Source organism: Lynx canadensis, chromosome B2 (assembly GCF_007474595.2).
Source record: "Lynx canadensis isolate LIC74 chromosome B2, mLynCan4.pri.v2, whole genome shotgun sequence".
Classification (NCBI taxonomy): Eukaryota; Metazoa; Chordata; class Mammalia; order Carnivora; family Felidae; genus Lynx; species Lynx canadensis.
In genome coordinates, this window is record NC_044307.1 from 132,244,364 (window position 1) to 132,269,203 (window position 24,840).

Genomic DNA, 24,840 nt, shown 5'->3' on the forward strand with positions numbered 1-24,840 from the left:
GTAATCTCTATACCCAACCTGGGGCTCAAACTCACAACCCGGAGATCAAGAATCTCATCTGACTAAGCCAGTCAGGTGCCCCATTTACCTGATTTATGTTTGCATAGCTATGTAATTATTTTTTTTAAAGCAAGTTTGAAATTAATAGCCCCCCAAAAGCAGTTTTATAACAAAATGTAAAAATTTTATAAGATGACATGGGAAAAATGAGAACTTACATAAAAGATTGAAAATGTATATAAAAAGCTAAGCAAATGTAAGGTATTTCATTAATATTTTTAAACTACAGAACATATTTTTAACTGCTGACAACATTAGGATAAGGAGAGAGTCATTTTATTTTTTTTCTCTCTCCTTTCTTAACGTTTATTTTTTTGAGAGAGAGCAAGACTGCTGGCGCACAAATGGAAGAAGGAAGAGAGAAAGGTGAGAGAGAATCCCAAGTAGGCTTCTGCGCAGAGCCCAATGCAGAGCTGGATCTTTGAGCATGAACTTTGAGATCAAGACCTGAGCCAAAATCAAGAGTAAGGCAGTCAACTGACTAGCCACCCAGGCACCCCTACTTTTTTCTCTTTTTTAAAAAAAGATTTTTTTGTGTGTTATTTTAAACTCTTTAATATGCTTAACCCACCGGGGGGTGCCTGGGTGGCTGTTGGCTAAGCGTCCGACTTTGCCTCAGGTCATGATCTCACAAGTTTGTGAGTTTGATCCCCACATCAGGGTCTGTGCTAACAGCTCAGAGACTGGAGCCTGCTTCAGATTCTGTGTCTCCCTCTCTCTCTGCCCCTCCCATGCTCATGCTCTGTCTCTCTTTCCCAATAATAATAAATAAACATTAAAAAATTAATATGCTTAACCCACCAAAATAATTCATTCAAATATTTATTGAGTACTTGCTATGTGCCAAGCACTCTTCTCCGGGACTAGTAAAATACAGTTTCTACTCTGATGAAACTACTCAGGAGATAGAAAAGAGATGATACAGGCATATGTGATTTTCCCAGTTTGGTTTTTATCTTCAGTCTCCAAAAGCCTTAGTGTCAAGTGGGATCTGTCCACTTCCTCTATAAGGCATCACACAGAGCAACTTAATAAATGTTCTGTTACCTGCTTTTTTGTTTTATCATATGTATCTTCTTCCTTGTAATTCTTCCCCAATGTAAAAGTCCCAGAAAAACCATGCCCTTTGATCTGTTTCACAAGACCTTCAAAAATTAAACATTTCAGCATCCGTTTCAGAAGACTCCTGTTCCGCTGAACATCATATCTATATATAGAACTGACATACTTATAGATGGAAAGGATGGAAACTCCTTTTTTTCCATTCATTTCTTTCACAGCTGTCAGGATCATCACACGTGTAGCTATATGCAAAAGGATATGCTAACTTAGAATAATTGAAATTAGAAAAAAAACAGAAACATATTAAGAATAACATGCACTGAGAACTAAGACAAAAAAAAGATTTTTATTGAAGATATGTTGTCTGTATATCATTTTGAAGAATATGTAATAAAAATTATCTCAATGTATTAATAATATACTATGATGGAAATAACCTAAAGAAGAATTGCTCATTAATTTGTTAATCTACCAAAGCAACTATCATTTAAAATTATATTTGGGGAAAAAAAAACTTATCACAATTGTCCATGTATATGCTACCATCAGTAAAGGAAACATTTGTTGGTTAGCAGAATTTGAAGTGGCTATGCTGGAGAATAAACAAAGCCTGGTGTAAACTGTAAGCTCAAGAAATTTAAATGCAACAGACTGAACAAGATCTATACCAAGAAAGAATGAATCAATCAAATGAAAGAATAAATCTTTACTTTTGTTAAGGTAATATGACTTGTAATTGATCCCATTTATACAAAGTATAAACCATGAAAACAATTATTCATAACAACTACAAGATCTCTCCCTGTAAGAAATGCAAGAACTATGACAAAGATGACTGTACAAAGGTATTTTCTTTCAAAGATTTCATACTTACGGGGACACTGAACTTTTTCTTTTGGTTCAAATTCCGTATTTGGGGTTTCTGTGTTTTTTACTTTTCCTCCAGACTGATGTGATGGAATGAAATAATTCACCACTTTTCCCTGATATGAACAACATTCAACAGTTACCCAGTGCTTTGCTTTCAGTAATTGGAGCTGCTTGTTAAAATTAACCCTTCTATTAGGAGATGCAAAAGAGTTGTAAAAAAATGATGAAAGAAAGAGCTAAATATGCTATTCATATATACAAACCTTATGTTTTATATCAGGGCTACCGCTAGCTATCACTTGAAAACTGTGCATATTATCTTAAATTACCTAAATGTTAAGTGTGAAACTTCTGAAATTAACTTAAAAAAATTTTTTTTTTTAATCTTTATTTATTTTTGAGAGGGAGAGAGAGACAGAGTGTGAGTGGGCAGAGAGACAGGGAGGCACAGAATCTGAAGCAAGCTCCAGGCTCAAAGCTGTCAGCACAGAGCCTGATGGGGGGCTCAAACCCACAAACCGTGAGATCATGACCCAAGCCGAAGTCAGACACTTAACAGACTGAGCCACCCAGGTGCCCCTTCTGAAATTAACTTTTCAAAGGCTTGTTTAAATATGGAATTAACATAGAAGTTACCGAGAGTTAAATCATATAGTTAATATAGAAGTTACTGTAACACTGGGGCACCTGAGTGGCTCAGTTGGTTGAGTGTCCAACTCAGGTCATGAGCTTGCGGTTCATGAGTTCGAGCCCCCCATCATCTGCTGCTGTCAGCATAGACACTGCTTTGGATCCTTTGTTCCCCTCTCTCTGCCCCTGCCTTGCCTGCACTGTTTCTCTCTCAAAAATAAATAAACATTAAAACAAAAAAAGTTACTGTAAAACTATATATTCCAACTCATTTGTTTTTTAACAACGAAATAGATATTTTCTATTCCCTACTCAAATCTACGAGGTTAACTTTGCAAACTTGACCCTATCAGAAGATCACATTATCCCTAAAGTTGTGGGCACAGTGAGCCCTACATGTAATGATACTCTTACCTAGTGTGTTGATTTTAGGTTTTATTACCGGAAATTATGAACTATGAGCTGCACGTGCTTCAGTGGAGCTGTTTCTTTTTTTCCTCCATAAACTCTAAAATTTGTATTTCTAAACACAATTATATATTTTAGAACAAGGACTCAGAGTTTGATTCATTTAGCAATCTAATTACAAAGCTATTTAGCCTTTAACAAAGTTTGAAGTATTAGATTCTATGACTTAAATATCTGAGATTTGTACAATTAAAAAAAGTTACTTTCAAAAATATTTACTGGTAATATGGAGGCTTGTAGTAGTGACAAAACATTTGGGGGAGTAACAGTACTTTCCTATGGGTTTCTCTGCCAACGAGAAGGAATCTTGGTGACAGCGTATCCCCTTTCCTAGTTGGCCAACATCACTTAACAAAAACCCTGCCAGGTCACAAACATCCTATTCTCTGTGCCCACTTGAGGTTAACTAATAACTAGTACAATTAATTAGCCTCAGAGGAGACTAAAAGTGTTGGCTTAAGTGCCAAGCAAATGTTCAATATATGATGCTTTTTGAGAACATATGTCCCCTGCTTTCTTGGCCCTATGGTACTACTCCTACCTCAGGAAGAGTGAGAGCATCTTGTTTGACATCTTGTCGGGTATGTGTCAGAATCAGAGCCAAAACCTCCACTGTCTTTCCAAGACCCATCTCATCTGCTAAGATTCCGCCAAGCAACTGTGGCCCAGCATTTGGGTAATCACGGATGATGCTGAAGGAAAAAACAAGAAAAACATATCACAGGAAGGCAAGTAAAAATTATACTATTCCTAAAGAAAACTGGAAGAAATCCATAAAAGTCAAAGTTTTTTTAAACTACATTTTAGTGTGAAACAATCTGAAATGCTAGGTCACTGAATAAAGAACCATGATAATCAAAAAACTGCCTGAGCTGACAAGTGAGTCTGCAGAAACAGGAGTGGTACTGGTAAATAACATCGTTCTTTTCTCTTCTTTAAATAAAAGGAGGTGTGTCTGCCTTCTTTCTGTGTCCGTGAAGAAAAAAACGAGGATAATAACTACTGATTCACCTATGATGTTGCTATGTTTAATGATTCCTATGACTTTAATAATAGAAATTAACAAATCTAATGAAAATATGAGAACTGGTCCATAGAAAGATGACATTTTTTTTTTTTTTTAAATTTTTTTTTTAACGTTTATTTATTTTTGAGACAGAGAGAGACAGAGCATGAACGGGGGAGGGGCAGAGAGAGAGGGGGACACAGAATCTGAAACAGGCTCCAGGCTCTGAGCCATCAGCCCAGAGCCCGACGCGGGGCTCGAACTCACGGACCGCGAGATCGTGACCTGGCTGAAGTCGGACGCTCAACCGACTGCGCCACCCAGGCGCCCCGAAAGATGACATTTTTATTTAAAATTATAATCTCTTTAAATATGAGTAACTAAGCTTCTTAAATCCATTATTTTCCATTCATTATAGAAAATGACAAGTACTATTAATTTCATATTTGTCTTACCTATAAAAATGATAAAAATATAAAGTCTAGTAAGACTTCGACTTAGTATTCCTTCCTAAGGTACTGCCAAGGCTAAAGACATATGCGACCAATGTCATACAGGTTTTTGTAACATTTACTTTTAACACCTAGCACATAAAGTTTGCCTTACCAGCCTGTGTACGGATTGTAGTAGAGTTTCAAACCCTCAGATGTGACAATCTCTCGCCATAAGAAATGCAGGGTATTTTCTAAAGAAAAATATAACCATAAGAACAAGTTTTTGTTTGTTTTCCTTTCTGCCAGAAAATCACGTTAAAATAAAAATAAGTTAATAGTCAAAATACTCTGGGAAGCCACATACACATGGAAAAAGGCTAGGATCTCATTCTTTTTTTCAGATACTATTCTTGTAATTATTCTTCCTTTGCTTTGGGCACCAATATTTTCCACATAAGTGTTATGCAGAAAAACGAAGTACAGCATATCACAGAGAATTAACAGGAAAAGAAAATGAATACAGAAAAACAACTCCTACCCAATGAAGGAAAATAGCTTATCCTCTATAATTCCTTCAAAAAGTTGCCGAAAATCTTTAAATAACTCAACAGACATATGCTTGTGGGCTAATACATTAACTCAAATCAGACCTAACCTTTTAGAGGGGTCTGATAGCAGGAGGAAAATCTTATTTAACTGAAGAAAAAATATCTTAAACACTGAAGTATTGAGTGTATTTCAACCAGAGTCTTCCATATTTCTTTCCCTTAATATTTTAAGTTGTTTAAGCCAACTTCCAAATTAGGAAGAATGTCTGTATCTACCAGTGAAATGGCAAGTAATTTTGCTGCCTGCTTTAGGGATTAACAGGTGAAGTAGGAATATAGATACGTAGGGTTTATAAGATGAAAAAAAATAAGAGATTAAAAAGCTTCAATTTATGGGAACCACAGGGAACATAACTACTAAATGGCACATAGGATTTAATCAACAAAATCCATTCTGTGGATAAAAAAGAATGAAATACTGCTATATGCGGCATGGATGAATCTCAAAAAACATTATGTTCAAAGAGGCCAACTTCTCCCCCGCCTCAAGTGTCCGCGTTTTGCCATTCTATTAATTGTTTCAAAAACAGGCAAAACTAACTTATGGTGGCAGTAGTTGCCTCCTGAAGGGGTTGAAGTAGGAGAATTGACTGGGCCATGAGGGAACTTTCTGAGGTGAGGGAAATATTTCATGTTAGCACTGTATCATAGATACAAAAAGACAAAATCAATTTTAACAATTTTATTTAGCTTAACATAAACAAAACCTTATCATTTCCATATGTAATCAATATAAAATTATGAATGAGATACTTGGCCTCTTTTTTTGTACTATTTGAAATCTGGTATATATTCTAAACTTACAACACATAATCTGGGCAGTCATTTGAAGTCTCAAGAGGCACGTGTGGCTAGTACCTTCTGAGAAAATCTAGTTCTATGTCTTAATTGGGTCATTGGTAACACAGATGCATAGATTTAGCCTAATATATCAAATCGTGCCCTTAAGAGCTGTGCATTTTACCCTAAGTAAGTTATACCTTAATAGAATTATGTAAAGAAAAGTTACTGCATTTTGGAGAAAAAATAATCCAGTCTGTAAGAAACTACAGAGCTAACAATTTCCTCAATGAATAAATTATAAGAAAAAAAATACAGAATGTGAAGAGATAAAATCTATGGATTAAAGAAACTTAAGTGACAACAATTCCAATGTATGAATGCTATTTGGTTTCAAATCTGAATCAACTGCAAGACAGAAAGAGAAACAGAGAGAGAGAAAGGGAGAAAAAAAGAAGGAAGAGAGGAGAGAGATTTGGCAGTATTAAAGAATTATTGGGTTTAAAAATCCATCATAACATATATATTTTATATCTGTTTAAAGCAACCCTTTCTTTCATTGAAATAAACTGTGACATTACCAGATTAAATTATATGATATGTGAAATTATTACTTCAATATAATTTAGAGTACGGATGAGAAGTAGGAAGAAATAATGTTGGTTATAAATGAATATTTTCTAAAATTAAAAATTAAAAAGTGACGTTTGCTGGATTAAAAAAGTATAAACTGGAATCTATGGGAGAAACAAGTAAGAGCTGTACCTCATTAAAATAAATCTATACGGAATGGAAGAGAAATGGTCAACACTTCACTTCCGAGAATCATGCAAAAATCTCATCTTCTGCCCATTCCTTTAAAGATAGTGATAAAAAGGCATAAATGACTCCGATAAACTTACTTTCACAAAAACACTTAATAGATAACATCTTATTTTATTATTTATTTTGTGGAGTAAAGAAAATAAATGCAAACCTAGGAGAATTAGTCACACACCAGTCTCCCACTTCTGTAAATTTGCTTTCTGTTGCTAATATTCATCATTAAATTGTGAAGCCTCTCGCAGATGATTAGCAAGATTCCCATTTGATCACGTTCCAAAAGCAATTCTTAGTTAGAAAGGCATGTAAAAAATGTATTGGTTTTAAAAAATTCCAATCAAGGCAGTCTTTATTCGGCAGGAAAAATTAGTTTAAACGCTTACAGTTGAGGGAACTTACAAATGAATTTCTCTGCCTTTCAATTTTAAAGAATTTCTTAGACTACCATTGTGTTCACAGGAAAATTCATTCAATTATAATTAATTCCTAATTATCTTTCATGAAATCCCTCAGATCAATTTGTCTTTGAGCATCTTATACTTGCCACTAGCAGGAGCGCTTCTGAAATGCTCTTGTTGTAGCATCCAATTGACAGCCTCTCTTTGGTATGGTCTCAGCACAGGAATCAACGCAGGATGCTGGACATCCACTTGGATGGACTGCGTTTCTTGCTGATGTGTCTGCTTCACAAACTGATAGAGCTCATCGATGTCCTGTCCCTCTGGCTCACTCTCTGAATCTTCTTCATCCTCTTCCAACACATCTGTACATCCAACAACAAATGTACTCAAAACAACCCACTTTTTATAACTATAAGCAATTCTTATTCTAAGAACATACTATGCATTTTCCAAACTCTGGGGTCCTGCTCAGTGTGTTTTGGGACTAGAAGGCCCTATCGTTAATTCTTCACTGATCGAAAACCTACCCATCTATCCTTCAAGATAGTTCAACTTTTTCCATGGCATTTTCTTTTGTTGTCCCTGGTTAGAATTAATGTTTTCCCCTGTGTTCATGTAATACCCTTCTATTTGGATATAGCAATATATTGCAATCTGTCTGGTAGTGCAATCATTTATGTGTATTCTTTCCTTGTGCACTGAACTGTAATGCAAAGGCTGTCTTTTGTTTTTATATCTCCTCAGAGTAGCTGGCATACGCTTTGCTCAGTGCAGATATTTAATAAACATTTGAATGTGAATATCTTTTACAGTTTATAAAAGGATAATCTATTTCACTTTTACATCTTGACATAAAAAAACTCCATATGCAGACATAATTTTTCTGTCTAGTAAGACAAGGGTTCCCATTTTATTTCTTATGCTAAAAAAGGACAGGCATTTGGTAGCAGCAGGAGCCAACTAAGAGAGAAGGGCATAAGCCATTAATACAAATTTGTAATGACATCAGATTCATTTGTTGGGCACAACTGCCCTGTGAGACTTTTGTGCCTACTAGAACATGAAAAAAAGAACCCTCAAAATCTTGAATAAATGTACAAACCCATTTTAGCTTATGATTTATTTCTGAACTCTTTCAAAAAGAGCTATACACTTTTAAAGAACATACCTCATATGCCCTAGAATGAAGATTGTACCACAAAATACTTAATTTACTTTTTTCAATAAAAAATATTCCATGTGAGATTTACTCTTACTATTCTTGTGTAATCTAGTATTGATAACTAAATTGGAAGTTTTCCTTTGAAATCCTTTGATGTTTTCCTTTGAACAGTTCAACTTGTAGTATTTTTAAAAAAGCAGAATAATTCTTACTGTACCCTTAAAAATTCTAGATGTACTTAAAAGCATCCCTTCCAATCATGAAACCAGAGACTGTCCTCCTTTTAAAGTCTTCAACATGCAAAATGATTTACTTTTATTAGTAATTTATTATTTTTTTAATTACGTAGGCTTCACCCCCAACACTGGGCTTGAATTCATGACCCTGAGATCAAGAGTTGCAGGCTCTATTGACTGAGCCAGCCAGGCGCCCCTACTTTCATTAGTATTATGAAGCTTTGCAAAGAATGTACTGCAGAAACAACTCAACAGTCAAGCTTAGAAAGGGATTTCCCAAATATTCCAGTATGTTCTACAATTTGCATCTGAAATAATGCTGACCCACCATGAGCAGGGCTTGGAGAATTTGAGCCGTTTTTCCAGTAGTGTTGATGGGCTGCACCAAGCCATCCACACTCTCCCCTTGGGAACCAATGGCAGACAACTCTGAAGCTGCAGTCCTGACCAAGGATGCAACATCTTGACAAGAAACAGTAGCAAAGTTAACTGGTCTTTATGGGAAGCAGGCTCTTGAGATTATTTGTCAGACTGCAAAGGAGAGGTGGAATAAGGCCAGCCAAGAATCTCTGGCCATAACAAAATAAAAGCACAATAATAATGCAAAAATTCCAATCAGCTCAGATCCCTTTCGACTCTATGGACTCTGCAAACAGTTCTTGAGAACCTAGTCTGGGCTAAGCACGGTATTTAGCAAATAAAGACACAAATTAGTGGTGGCATTTCAGATACGTGTAATTTTGTCACACAGTGATTTTATAGAGGCTGTTTAATTTTATGATGGTTTTATAGTTTTTCTGATTATTATGTATAGGACTTGGGAAAAACCCACAACTCTCAAGTAATGTCAAATTTTTTAAGTTTATTTATTTATTTTGAGAGAGAGAGAAAGAGAGCACGTGTGCACATGCACAAGCATGGGAAGGGTAGAGAGAGAGAGGGAGAGGGAGTCCCAAGCAGGCTCTGCATTGTCAGTGCAGAGCCCTATGGTGGGGTTTGATCTTGAGAACCATGAGATCATGACCTGAGCCAAAATCCAGAGTTGGACACTCAACTGACTGAGCCCCAGGTGTCCTAAGTAATAGCAACTTTTTTTTTTTTTAATTTTTTTTTTTTCAACGTTTATTTATTTTTGGGACAGAGAGAGACAGAGCATGAACGGGGGAGGGGCAGAGAGAGAGGGAGACACAGAATTGGAAACAGGCTCCAGGCTCTGAGCCATCAGCCCAGCGCCCCACGCGGGGCTCGAACTCACGGACCGCGAGATCGTGACCTGGCTGAAGTCGGACGCTTAACCGACTGCGCCACCCAGGCGCCCCAATAATAGCAACTTTTAAGTTTACCTGGAATAATAAAATTGTACAACTTTTCCATCACTCTTTTCATAAGCTGATTAAACTTCTTCATTCTTGAATTTGCATCACTCAAAAAGTCTAGTTTTGCTAGGCCACCTTCCAAAAGATAAATTCCAACCTACAAAGGATTAATCAACACAAAAATAGTGTTAATTGTACTATTACATTCTTCATGAGGACATTAAAAAAGGTTTTTTAATACCTTTTTTTTTTTAAAAAAATTTTTTTTTCAACGTTTATTTTTATTTTTGGGACAGAGAGAGACAGAGCATGAACGGGGGAGGGGCAGAGAGAGAGGGAGACACAGAACCGGAAACAGGCTCCAGGCTCTGAGCCATCAGCCCAGAGCCCGACGCGGGGCTCGAACTCCCGGACCGTGAGATCGTGACCTGGCTGAAGTCGGACGCTTAACCGACTGCGCCACCCAGGCGCCCCTTTAATACTGTTTTTAAAGGTATTCACAGTATATGCCCCAAAATCGTTAAATATATACCCACCAAATCTCCGTCACAAATTTTTACTTTCAATAACAAATTCATTGTACAAATGCAGTGCCTACTATGTATAAGGCACCATTCAAGTTGCTAGAAAAAAATACTTCCCAACCTGGAACCAAACCTGAGATAAGGTGATAAGAACACCAATTCCACCTACCAAGCGAAAGATTTCCAAATTTGATGAGTATCAGAATAATCAGTTACATTGGTTAAAAATGCAGATTGCCCCAGAAGATTCTGATGCACATGCCAGGATTCTTAAGCACAGTTTGGTGTGGGAATTGCCATTACTAGATCAAACACTACAATGTATAGGAAAACAGATCTTGATTGATATAAGATAGCTTAATTCTGGTAAAACAATGCAGCATGAAGTTCCATAGTCAAAAGACTTGAAGTTGAATACTAGCACTGGTATTTAGGAGCTAAAAAAAAACCAGGCAAAGTAATCGATTTATTTTGACCCAAGCACTGTCATTTGCAAAATGGAGAGAAGACTATTATGAGATAGCCTAGGTAATACAGTTTTAAACTTCCTAATGGTATATACTCACTAAATGCATTTTCTTTCTTTTCCCTAAATTATCCTGGACCTGATTCCATAATCATGCAGAGTCTCATATTCTTTTACTAAAGAACAAGAATCCAAACCAGCATTATATGGGAATAAGTAACAAAGAATGTATTTTTGTATATATTTGTACTCTGCCTTGTATACACCTAAAGTTAGCTTACTATAGCAGCAAGAAATGTTTAAATATTTATACAAATTGGGATAAGAAGACAGAAGAGATCAAGTCTATGGGGAACATAGAACACAGATAAACAAGCCATGAATTCTTACATACTTCCTATCACCGAGCCACAATTTGGGCTTTCATGATCAACCAGGAGAGGGAATACGTGGTTGCAAAGTTTCATTGTCCAGGGAAGAATTAATTACAATCTAATGCTTCCAACTTTTTTCCTTTCCTTTTGTCAATTCTGAAACTACAGATAGGGCTACAATACAATTGTTTTTTAATGTGAGAAAGACACAAAAGACACAGTTTTCAATCGAACAAAGGTGAATTTAATAATTTTAATCTTTATGTTCATTTATTTTTGAGAGACAGAGAGAGAGAGAGCAAGCTCATGCAAGTGGGGGAGGAGCAGAGAGAGAGGGAGACACAGAATCCGAAGCAGGCTATAGGTTCTGAGTTGTCAGCGCACAGCCTTACACAGGGCTTGAACACGTGAACCATCAGATCATGATCTGAGCTGAAGTCGGACACTTAACTGACTAAGCCACCCAGGTGTCCCTGAACTTAACATTTTAGAATTTCTTATCCTTTCAAGTTTTGGCATGAAGGCATATTAACCTGCTTCACAGTTTATAAAGTACGTCTACTTACATTGTCTCACCGGATTGCCAACACAACTGTATGAGGTAAAAGGAATGATTATTATTTACATTTTATACAGAAAGATGCTGAAATTAAATGATTCACGTAACGTTACTTGGCTAGTAAATAGAAGAGCCTGAAATGAATTACAAATTTACTCATTCATTTGCTGAAAATCTGTTCAGTATGGGGCATTTTACTAGGCTGTGAAGATAAAATGACTTCATAGTCTACTGAAGGAGAAAAATTTTAAATCTAAGTACACTACAAGTGGCCAAGGCAAAAATAAACATCTGTACAGTGTTGTGGAGGAAGGGCATGTAATACCATCCATGAAGTTTAAGAAAAGATCTCCCTCGAGAAGTAAACTCTGAGCTGAATATTAAAGAATGTCCAGGAGTTATTAGGGAACAGGAAGGGAACAACCCAGGCCGAGGGAAGTGTGAAAGCAAAAGCACAGATGCAGAAATAGAGCCAGAAAATGTGCAGGACACAAATCAATTCGGAATTTCTGGAACAAAATAAAAACCAGAGTGATAAAGGATAAGGCTGGAGAGTACACAAGGGTCTATCAAAGAAAGGAGTTACATACAAGATTACACTTAATTCTGTAGGCAGTAAAGAACAGAGTTTCATTTCATTCATATTATACCATCCCAGAGACAAAGCAGATGGAGTTGAAAAGGCCAGCAGGGCAATCAAGAACGGCTACAGGAAGAGGGAGTGATGAGGAAGACCAAAAGAAGACACTGAGAGTAGAGCTGGAAGGGAGGAATCCGGGATGTCTTGAAGAAGGACAGCCTGGAAACGATCAGCTATAAGTATATATTTCTTATAGCTACTGAAAGCCCAAAATAAAGTACACTTTGAACCTTAATGATGAAAGGCTTATTGCTGGCTTTTTACACCTTCCTTCTACGTTAACTTCAAAATGGGACTGCCCAATGCAGAAGAACCTTAAAAGATACCACAGAAATTGAGTACCTTAATAATGTGATTCCCTTCTGGTTTTTGGTAAAGTTTTATTCTTCTCTTCTTTTGTAGCCACCCCAAATCTTCAAGCATTTCACCACTGAAAGATGATTCCACTCGAATACCCTTATCACAAATACTGACTGGCTCGTTGAGTCCTTTTTCTTGTTTCTCTGCATCTTCGCTTTCTGAATTAACATAAATCAGGAACTGACCGCTTGACTCTGAACTCATCAGTGTAAAACTCCTTTCTGAAAAATCTTCAGTTAAACTCTGTTCGGGAAGGAGCTGAAGAGTGAATTCTCCTAGAAATGCCCTCCAAGAATTATCAAAGTGATAGGGAGAAATCACAATATTCAGCTTTACAGACAGAGGAGAAAGAATGCCACCGGTCTCTTCTTTATCAACCGATTTTGCGATGCTCACTGCTTCCAAACACCTCTTCTTATCTCTGTGAGCCACTTCTTCTTGTAGGCTATCACCGAGGATGATGCAGTCAGCAGAAGAGAAATCTGAACCCGAGCAGGGGTGCTCCTCATCAGTTAGGATGAGAGGCTCATTCCTTCTGTCTTCATGCATATTCCAGCGAAGCTGCTGTTGCTTTGCTTCATCAACTCTCACTGGGGGAGCACGTTTCCGTCGGCTGCTCATTTTCAAGTTTTCTTGGTTGGCAACTGTGAACTCTAGAAGACAAAGGCAACAAGTAAGCATTCCAACAGAGGATTTTAGTAATAAAGTGCTCCCAGATGAAGAATTCACCACAAACTAACAGCCCACATACACAATATGAACTCTTCGGAGAGATAAAGCAATGGATAATTTTTTTTGAAATAAGTCAATTACAGGTAAGGACCACACTGACCATAATCTCACGCATCATAGAAATTCTAATGGTCATAACAGTACTTTAATGAATGCATTTAATAAAGTTAACATGCTGCATAAAATAAAATACATTTAATGAGCAGTAAGACAGTAAGGTAAATCTCTCAAATATCCTGGAAATGCACAGTTGAAGAGTTTTAGTAACATCTGAACTCATAATCATCACAACAAAAGTTCATTTTTGTTTTATAATTCCAAGGAGTTTATAGAATTTTTAAAAATGCCGAAAAAATATTTTCTCTTTTAAAAGAGGAAGATGAAAATCCAGAATGTATTTCTTTTTGTGGATCAGCAGATAAAAAGGTAACAGGAATAGCTGGGAAGGAATAAGGTGGTGATGGCAACCAGGGGAAATGGAGCAGAGACAATAAAGGAAGAAGAGAAAAAAAAATGTAGAAGAAAAAGAAAAAGAAAGCTTTGTCATCTGAGAAGAGGAACTGGTCTGACAGCAGCCTGTATTATGTAGGCCCAAACTAAACTTTTCCCAAAATAATAGCCAATTCCTATATGAAACACAAACCAACTCACAGAGATTAAATCATAAAGTTGTAATGATGGCTGATGCCTATTCCACCTATTCGAACAGTGTAGTTGGGGAAAAAAAAAAAAAAAAAAAGGTTGTATAAACAATTAAAATTTGGCTTCAGGATAGTTTCAGAAACATTTTCAATTTGGAATGCTTATGGACTGGAAGACTCAGGATGTCAATTCCTAAATACTGATCCACAAAGTAATCCCATTCAAAATTCCAATAGGCTTTTTATTTCTTTATTTTTTAATTTTTGCAGAAACTGACAAGTGATTCCAAAATTTATATTAAAATGCCCAAGATTTAGAAAAGTCAAAATAATTTTGAAAAAGAATAAAGTTCAAAGACTTACACTGACTCCAGGACTTACAATGATGGTAATCAAAACAGTGTGGTAACGGTACACAGTCATGGTAATCAAAACAGTATGGTAATAGTATATGATAGATATATAGAGCAATGTAACAAAATAAAGTGTTCTGGAATAGACCGAAACACATACGGTCGATGATTTTTGAAAGAAACTCAAAGGCAGTCAACAGGCAAAAAGTATCCTTTTCAATAAACAGCCATATGCAAAAAAAAAAAAAAAAAAAAAAAAAAAATGAACCTGGACCTTTACCTTATACCACATGTAAAAATTAACTTGAAATACATCAAAAACTGAACTACAAAAGCTAAAACTATAAAACTTCTAGAAGAAAACAGGAGAAAATCTAAGTGACATTAGATTAGGCAAAAAAAAAAATTAATTTAAATAGGTTACAAAAAGCAGAGAATATAAAAAAATTGATAAAGTAAGCTTCAACAAAATTATATACTTTGGCACTTCAAAAGATACTGTTATAAAAATGAGAGGGGAGCCAGACAGGGCACAGTATTTGTAAAACACTATCTGATGAAGGATTTGTATGTGGAATATAAAAAGAACTTTTACAAATCAGCAATAAGACAACCTTATGAAAAAATGACACACACTTCACCAAAGATGATCTACAAGTGGCAAACAAGTACATGAAAACATCTTCACCATCATGTCATTAAGCCAATGCAAATTCAACCTACAAACCACAATAGGAAACTATGTATCCACTAGAATGGTTAAAATTTAAAAGACAGGATGTACAGCAGCCAGAACTGAACTCTCAAACATTCTAAAAGGACAAATTTGTCAATTTCTTATAAAATTAAACACAAACGTTCTGTTCTGCGCAGTCTCGTAATCCTGCCCCTCGATATCTACCAAAGAGAATTAAAAACACAGATTCACAAAAGAGATTTAAATTTGAATGTTAATAGCAGTTAATTATTAGCAGTCAATATTGGAAACGACACAATTGTCCATTACGTGGTAAATGGATAAACCGGTGGAATACTACTCTGTGATCAACTACTGATAAAACATAGATGAATTTTTAAAGCATCATGCTAAGCAAAGGAAGTCAGATGTGTAAGACCATATACTGTAGGATTCTATTTACATGAAATTCTAGAAAAGGCAAACACCTACTGATAGAAAGCAGGTTAGTGGTTACTAGAGGCTAGGAAGTGCCTCAGATCTCTGGTCCCCATCCTGCCACATTAAAGTTGGATTACTGTAATATATAATTTATACTTCTGAGAGCTACCACTCATTGAATATATGCCAAATTTCTGTTAACCATACTATTGCACTTACATTATTTTTATTTTTATTTTTTTTTAAATTTTTTTTTTTCAACGTTTATTTATTTTTGGGACAGAGAGAGACAGAGCATGAACGGGGGAGGGGCAGAGAGAGAGGGAGACACAGAATCGGAAACAGGCTCCAGGCTCTGAGCCGTCAGCCCAGAGCCTGACGCGGGGCTCGAACTCACGGACCGTGAGATCGTGACCTGGCTGAAGTCGGACGCTTAACCGACTGCGCCACCCAGGCGCCCCACATTATTTTTTTTTTAAGTTTATTTATTTTGAGAGAGAGAGAGAGAACGAGAGAGAGAGAAAGAGAAAGAGAGAGAATCCCAAGCAGGCTCTACCTTACCAGTGCAGAGCCTGACTCAGGGCTCAAACTCAGGAAAAACCAAGAGATCATGACCTGAGCCAAAATCAAGAGTCAGAAGTTTAATCAATTAAGCCACCCAGTCACCCCTTAATAAATCTGATTTTAAAAGCACAAAAAGTAAATACAGGAAAGATTTAAAATTATGAGATTATTAAGAACAGCTTTATTCTAATAAACTTGAAAAATCTACATAAAGTGAGCAATTTACTAACAAAATATAAATGAATAAAATTTATTTTCTTAGTAGCCACGCTGCATGTGGCTTTTTAACTTTAAATAAAATTAAGTAATACCATAAACTCAGCTGCTCAGTCTCACCAACCACACTTTAAGTGCTCAATAGCCATATGTGACTAGCGGCTACTACACTGGACAGGGCAAATATAAAACCTTCACAAAACTGCAAAAAGGCTATCAAGTATTGTTGGTCGAAGTCAATCATGAGAATTCCATTTCCTTAGCTAGTGACTGCTTTATGAATGTGCAGGTAATAGACTAAAAATCAGTCTCTTACTATGGTTAACTATAAGCATCATATCTCCTCTATTATCTTGGAAGAACAATACAGGAAGCCCCTAATAACCTATGTGTTTATCTTTGCCCAATTCTCATCAGAACACAGGCTAGAATACTGGAATTTGGTCATTCTCGAACTTTGAAAAGTTCTGCTCATCAGCTTATTAGTTAACGATGACCACAAATATGCTGTATAACACACCATCTCAAAGCTCAATGCTTTGAGAGAGAAATCACTTATTCTCTTAGATTTGCAGGTTAGCTGAGGGTTGGCTGACCTAGGCTAGGTTTCTGGAGGAGCAGTTCAGCTCGGCTTGAATCCTCCTAGGACCAGCAAAGCAACCCACAAATGTGCATAAGGCCACGGGTGAGGTGTAACAGTGTAAATCCAAACACACAAGTACTCTTCAAAGTGTGGTCATAGCAAAAGCACAAGGTTCCACGAGCTAAAGCAAGGCACACGAATGGACCCAAAGTCAAGAGGTGGGGAAACATACCATACTTCTTTACTGGGGAGAACTGGTCATGACAAAGAGTGTGGATACGAGGTAGGGGTTACACAATCTATGACACCAACTCTAATATTAATAACATGGTAATTATGGAATTGTTAACCCTGAAAGCCCCAAAACAAATGGCTATAGAGTCTCACATCTGTAAAACAATGTGGCTTACAGGAGAAGAGAGTCTAATTCTAGCTTTGGCATAGAGTGACTGTGTGGCAGAGGAATAGTTATCTAACCGCTCTGTGCCAGTTTTCTCATTTCTAAAATGGGGATGATAGGACTGTGCTTAGAAATAATATTGGGGTGCCTGGATGGCTTAGTCAGTTAAGCGTCCCACTCTTGATTTTGGCTCAGGTTACGATCTTGTGGTTTGTGAATTTGAGCCCTACACTGGGCTTGGCACTGGCAGTGCAAAGCCTGTTTGCGATTCTCTCTCTCTCAAAATAAATAAATAAATGTAAAAAAAATACTGTAAATGCAACAGTATAGTTAACGGAAATCTGGCATATATTCAGTGAATGGTAGCTGCTATTATCATCACCCTCAGAACTGTAAGCTATATATTACAATAATCCAACTTTAATGTGGCAGGGACCATAGATCTGTGTGTCTCAAACTTTACACGTTAGAATCATTTGGGGAACTTAAAAAAAATACTGATGCCCATGTATACCCCAGCCCGTTAAACCAGAACCCAGCACACATTCATGATTTAAAAAAAAAAAAAAAAAAATGTTTTGGTCGACTCTTTTTCTAAGGGATTTCTATCCAGGGATAATTTCTTGAACCAAAGAAGATATTATTTGATGAAACTACTTACAACCATAATGTTAACTGGAAGCCAAGAAGTCAAATACTGGTAAAATTCTATAAATCTCTAATCATATTCCAAATACTTCTGGTTTTCTTCATACCACACGAATCGCATTTTTGGTCATTGTATTTCTTATCGCTTCCCCTTAAATATCAGTGTTTGGGTAAAACATTATATACAGTTTTTTAAATACGGGCCACGCTTTATACAATAGTCCTGCATTTAAATGTAAAAAGCCTGGGGCCCCTGGGTGGCGCAGTCGGTTAAGCGTCCGACTTCAGCCAGGTCATGATCTCGCGGTCCGTGAGTTCGAGCCCCGCGTCAGGCTCTGGGCTGATGGCTCAGAGACTGGAGCCTGTTTCCGATTCTGTGTCTCCCTCTCTCTCTGCCCCTCCCCCGTTCATGCTCTGTCTCTCTCTGTCCCAAAAATAAATAAAAACGTTGAAAAAAAATTAAAAAAAAATAAATGTAAAAAGCCTGTTACTTGAAATGCCCTTTTACACTTTTCTGTCTGTTGCTGTCCCAATCTTCTCCAGAAAACTTTCCATGAGTAGGCATGCTGAGTTAAGGGCCTCTCCTCCTTGATCCCAACTGCTACAGTGCTCTAGCTTGAAGGACTTGAAAGCTGGGCAGAAACAGTATCCTATTCCCCATTGTACACCCAATGCCAGGTCAGTGCCAGAATGGAAATGATATTCCAACACCAGGTGAAACAAGTTATCTTGAACTCCCTGAATACGAATATCCTCCCTCTTTTTAAAGTGCCATGTTTCTTTTTGGACAAGAGTCTCTTAACCACATTCTAGAAGATTATAGGTAATGTGAAACTATTCTTTACTATTTCTGGCCCTGAATGAGACAGAGAAAACTGACCCATATCTTCGACAGAAAACAAAGACAGCTGTTAGAAAAATAAGCATAAAATGTTAAGTTACTATGACATTGTAACAAACAATTACCAATTAAACTTAAATTCAGATTTTTTTCCTCTCCGAATCATTATCTCTCTATTAAAAGACACCTACAAATCCTAAATTACGACAAATCCGTGGTAGACCCAGGTTTAGGCTATTAGGAGCAAAAAGTATACATCTGTCACCCTGCTGCCCAAGGTAAGCCTTACGTAAGCAAAGCCCAATCATTGCTGATTAGTGAAAAGCTCTTAATGATCTAGCATTACCACGATCCTTCTGTAGTTATAACTCCAACAAGATGAGAGTATTTTAATCTACCAAACCCCAAAATATATGTCACATAAACTTAAAAAATGCCCCGGTAAGAAGCTTTTTCACCAGCACATTCTGTTCCCACAAATCTTTGTAGGCTGAACTCTTAATAAAAGATTTGTTTTAATAATTCTACAAGTGCAGTTCTTTTAGGCTTGGGCAAAAAGAGAACATATACACAATAGCATCTTTCAAAAGTAAACTATTTTATTCTCAACTGTTAGCTTATTGGTTAACTCGACCTGGGAAGCTCTAGAAAGAGCAGGTTATCCAGTACAGGCACACTTATCTCGCTAATGCTCAATAGTACTCAGCTTCCAGCATGGTTTCTGATCATAAACCAACATCTAGGATTTCTAACTCCTGGCTAATGTCCAGTCACTTAGAAAAAAGTCACGAGATTAATGCCATTATTTTAAAACACTGTATATCTGACAATGACAGTCAATCATCAGATAACAAATCTCTGTTCATAAACCTAGCAGCGACCACGGAGCCAAAATGTACAACGTACAAGGGTGGTTGTGAGTGCGAATGTAATTAATCTGACTCTAAAGGTAGCTGAGAACTTTCAGACTAACTTAGAAGCCTCGCCTCCCGTTTACCACATTACAACCCCGCGCCCCTAGAAGCTAGGTAGTCAGCTGCCCAGTTGCAGTCTCCAGGGGCGTTTGTGTTAGGAATGGCGATACCTACTCCGTTTTCCTCCAAAACTCAAAAGCGGTTCAAGGAATCAAAGCTGGGCTGTCAGCGCCAGATCGCTCCCAGCAGGCCCGGCAAACAAGCTTCCGCGAGGCCGAGGAGCGCGACAGCCCCTCGGGCGCTCGATCTAAACACCGCTGGCCCCAGCCCCCGGGGAGAAGCACAGCCTCCTTTCCCACGGCCCTACCTTCTCCCGGGGGGGCCGTGGCGGTCCAGAGGCCCCCAAGTCTGGGATGGGAAAGGGTCGGGGAGACTCGCGCTGCGGTTCTCTCTCAGCCCTTTAGCTTCCTAGACTCCAGACAACCACTTCGTCTCTCCCAGGGACCTCCGTCTTCGTTTGGAGACGTCTTCCGTCCCCAACCTCTGACCCCTGACCCCCCACCACCGAAGAGCCTACCTGGTTCTCCAAGCCTCTTGAGACTCTCTGCACCAAGGCTCGGGGCTCCACTAAAGCCCCCCACAAGTCCCGGGCAAGCATTCACCACCCACCGAACACCCGTCTGAGATGGGCACGCGCGCTTTACGCTGGTTTGTGTTGGGGTTCCCGGGGGGCCCAGAAACCAGAGCTCCCAGCTACCGGGTGCGCGCTGGAGCGTAGGGTCAAGGTGAACGCGCACGTCGGAGCGCCCCGCCCCTTTTCTCCAGCAATAGCTTCATACGTCGCTTCTGCGCAAGTCCACACGGTTAAAGTCTCGCAGAGGGTACGTTGGGATCTCGCGATAGCTTTGCCCCAAGCTATTAGGAGTACAGGATTGGCTGGAACCTCTAAGGAGGAGGCGAGGCTCTAAGCAGATATTAGATGTGGGCGGAGCTCCCCGCTGAAGGGGCGGTACTCCGCTTGAAGCAAGTGATGGGAGTGATTGGTGGATTTAATAGAAAGGCAGAAGAGAGTTCTGCAAGAGCACCTTTGCTATTGCTTCTAGAAAGCAGCTGCTATCTAGGTATGGATGAACCTTATCTCTGTCAGAAAAGTTATTTTAAAAGGCTTCTCAGGAAAAGTGAGTAAATAGTTTAAGAGGAGAGAAAAACTACATGTATTGTACTGAAGCAGGCCTTCCAATATCTTAGTTTTTTTTTTTTCTTTTTTCTTGTTCTTTTTCTCTCCGAGAGGTAGCCTCTTTCTCATGAGTGAAGGCGTACGTTTAACTTTGGAATAACTCTGAGAGGCTTCAGGGCCAAGAGCTTGTAACATGACCGTCAGGAAACATCAGGCACTCAATGACTAGTGAGTACCTAATGAGGATTCAGCATAATGCTCAAAAAGGGGAGTCTCGGCATGTGTGGTCAGAAGCACAGAAGTAAGTGCTTGTCTAAGAAAACATCTGTTGTGGTTGCAGACAGTTCAGAGTGGTTGTATCCTACACAATACAGAACTTCATCACAGACTTCTAAGCCTGAAAGAAGCCATTTACATAAAGTGAACCCGGTAAAATTAGGTAGAAATCAGTTCCCTTCTCCCAGGCTTCATGAGGCAAGTTGAAAAAGGAGTACAAATGCTGGAGCGTTTATACTGGCAAGCAGACTTCTTTGGAGAACCGATCATTTTACTAAATACAAAAAGATGTGCCCTTTCTTTTGGATGTGCAAGCTGAAACTCACGTTTAAATGTATATTGAGCTGTAAAAGGTTATCTTTGGTATTTTTATGTCACTTCTTACCATTGGAGCAGAGAATTAAGCTCATACTTTGGCTAAGTCCAACTGGTGCCAGGCAGAAACATGTGAAAATAAACACAGCATCATTTCATCTTTGTTCACCTTAATTGGGGTAATGAATCTCTACAGACATAATTATTGTTAGCCTGTACAAATATTAAACTACAGAGATTCAGTTGTAAGTGTGCAGAAATGCAGTTTTAACTATAGAGATGGAATCTATGCACTATCACTCAGTAGTTACAGTTAAACAAAATTCTTCCTATTGAATATTCCAATGGTATATTCAATCCTATATTTGCAGAGTGTCCTGTATATTCTTTGAAAAATGTTCTCTATAGAGTAATGTGTTGCAATATCAGAATCACCAGAGCTAATTTTGGAAAACATGGTTCATTTTTGCACTTAGGTATCTGGAAGTTCCCAGCTGTGAAACACCTTTTTACCCCTTACAAAACTGAGTTCATCCACCTTTTAGATACTAATGATCTAATGCCATTTCACAAGTATAACCCAGATACAAACCAATAAATGAACTACCCAGTGTTTGTAGAGTTCAACTACTTCTTCTTAAAACTATAAATGTGATGGCAGACCATTTGCTTCCTGTGTGGTCTCACTAGACCAAAGCTATACATCAAGTTCCTTTTGGGGACAGTAGCTGTATTATAGCCATATCCTTAATTAAAGTCATCTTTTTGGAAATTAATGTTCTTTTTTATTTATTTATTTATTTAAAAAAATTTTTTTTTTTCTTTCCACGTTTTTATTTATTTTTGGGACAGAGAGAGACAGAGCATGAACGGGAGAGGGTCAGAGAGAGAGGGAGACACAGAATCGGAAACAGGCTCCAGGCTCTGAGCCATCAGCCCAGAGCCTGACGCGGGGCTCGAACTCCCGGACCGCGAGATCGTGACCTGGCTGAAGTCGGACGCTTAACCGACTGCGCCACCCAGGCGCCCCTTAATGTTCTTTTTTAAAAAAATGTTTATTTTTGAGAGGGAAAGCACAAGTGGGGGAGGTACAGAGAGAGAGAGGGAGACAGAGGATCCAAAGCTGGCTCTGTGCTGATAGGAGGGAGCCCCAAGTAGGGCTCCAACTTACAAAGGTGAGATCATGACCTGAGCCAAAGTTGGATGCTCAACCAACTGAGCCACCCAGATGCCCCCCCCTTTAAAAAAAAATAAAATGCTAATTTATTTTTGGAGAGAGAGCGAGCGTTTATTTATTTTTGAGAGGGAAAGCACAAGCAGGGGAGATGCAGAGAGAGAGAGAGAGAGAGAGAGGGAGAGAGAGGATCTGAAGCAGGCTCTGTGCTGACAGCTGAGAGCCTTATGCAGGGCTGGAACTCCAATCTTGAGATCATGACCTGAACTGAATTTGGATGCTTAACTGACTGGGCCACCCAGGAGCCCCTGAATAAGTTGCTCTTAAGGAGGATGACTGGTGGAGAGAGAATAGATGAGTTAAAACAAATTTACCTCCCTTTCTGGGTAGAAACAAGGTAACTGATGATTTATGAGTAGAACTTTCTATTTTGCAAAGCTCTTTCATGTTCGTTTTTCTATGAAATACTTAAAATTTCATGAATTTTGAAATATTTAAAATTATTTTAAAATTTAAAATATTTAAAATTCTCATTTTACAGAAGAGGAATCTGAGAGTCAGAGAAATTTGGTGATTTGCCACTGTTTAGCTCTGAGAGACAAGAGGATATAGAGCTCCCTTGACTATTCTGTGTAGGCCGTTGCCTCTTATTACTAAGTCATGTATTTGGCTATCACATAAAAATAAGCAATTATCACCAGACTTCCTGGGTTGGCCTGCAAAAAATGAAGGCAAAAAGTTTGTAATTATTTGCTGACACAGGGCTATGTATATCAACAATAAGGATCATTCGGGTCCAGGACTGTTTCTCCTTAATAGATCACTAATAAATTTGCTTGAGAACTTTATTCCTTATTCTACTTACCGTTGCCTGCTCTCTGGAAGTGAAGATAACGGCCACTCAGTATGACTGAGGCTTGACAAAGATGACTCTTTTTTGCCATTTCCTCCACTACCAGCCTGTCTTCAGACTACTTTTTCTCCTCCTGACCAAATGAAAGTATTAGGGTCAAAGTAACTATTCCAGAGTGAATTGCAAGGGCCGAAGGCCATTGTTAAAAATGTGTGTAGTTTTAACAGAGAGTGAAAGAAACACAGTCTTGCAAAATTGGCTCTGGCAGGGGTGATCAGCTGTGACCAAGGGAGTGATGCCAGGTCAAACAAACAAAAACTGGTATCAGAGGGATTATGCATGCTTTGCTGTAGTGTGAACAGGATATGTTGAAGGGCAGGCGGTGTGTGACCTGAACACAAATCTTCATGTGTAGAACCTCACAGCTTTTCCTCGGGCTGGCTGTGGATAAGTCTAATTATTAACTTTCAATTTAATTTTCCCACGATGATTTGCAGGTTGGATTTATTTCAAACTGCAAAGTTTGTCCTGTCTCCCCTGCTGAAAACTCAACCTGAAAAATGAAAACTCAAGCTGTGTCCCTTCTGCCTCTCATAATTTGTAAAACAAAATTCGTAAACTGTACACAAAAAGCTGCACTGGACATGAACTTGTGACTTAAGGAGAAGGTAATTCATCATTTCTTTCTGTTTGTCTTTGTTGTCAATAAAGCAATACTTATAAATTAAGTGAAAGCAAGGAGCAGTAAAAGCAAGGCTGAAGCTGAGTCTGTTGGGTAAGGAAAGATGTGAGATTATATTCAGTGTTTCTCAATGAGGATGACATAATCAGTACCATTGATCCCTTTCATGGCCCTTTCCACTCTCCATTCCCAACTGTTACTTTTGTTCTAATATTCTTTTCCAATTGATTTTTTTCAATACGGCCTCTAGGCATTAAGCAACAGGAATATTGTAGATGATTCTACTGATGCTTATGACAAGTAATATTTATTATGCAGTTTTGGAAAAATACAAATAAATGTCTTCTGAATATTTCAAGGGTTACTATTAGGTGTCATTGTAAAGTACAAAAATAGTTATGAAACACTTTCAGAATGAATCTAAAATCTCAACCTTGGTCATAGTAGCATAAAATGATACTTAACAGAGAATAGAGTCTTTCCAAAGCTTCCATCCACCAGAAGGGTAGCACCATGCTCAGACCTTACCACTGGTGTATTGTTTAGGTCAGTTCTTGAGGTAATGTCGAAAATAGA

General features: G+C 38.1%; 1 protein-coding gene across 3 annotated transcripts in view; it reads right to left on the reverse strand.

Annotated features, from left to right (window-relative positions):
* Positions 1-20,558, reverse strand: part of SHPRH (SNF2 histone linker PHD RING helicase) — a 97,030-nt gene extending 76,472 nt beyond the window's left edge. For 2 of the 3 annotated variants that reach the window (XM_030316530.1, XM_030316532.1), the window contains exons 1-8: positions 20,365-20,558; positions 12,761-13,431; positions 9,883-10,012; positions 7,285-7,503; positions 4,703-4,781; positions 3,632-3,782; positions 1,997-2,105; positions 1,108-1,364 (exon numbers count right to left, since the gene is read on the reverse strand). In XM_030316530.1, coding sequence (XP_030172390.1) covers positions 1,108-1,364; positions 1,997-2,105; positions 3,632-3,782; positions 4,703-4,781; positions 7,285-7,503; positions 9,883-10,012; positions 12,761-13,399 — 1,584 coding nt within the window. In that variant the 5' untranslated portion in view covers positions 13,400-13,431; positions 20,365-20,558. Of the gene's footprint in view, positions 1-1,107; positions 1,365-1,996; positions 2,106-3,631; positions 3,783-4,702; positions 4,782-7,284; positions 7,504-9,882; positions 10,013-12,760; positions 13,432-20,154; positions 20,310-20,364 lie in introns of those variants that run through there. The other variant, XM_030316531.1, reaches the window with a different exon arrangement.
* Between the last annotated feature and the right edge of the window lie 4,282 nt (positions 20,559-24,840).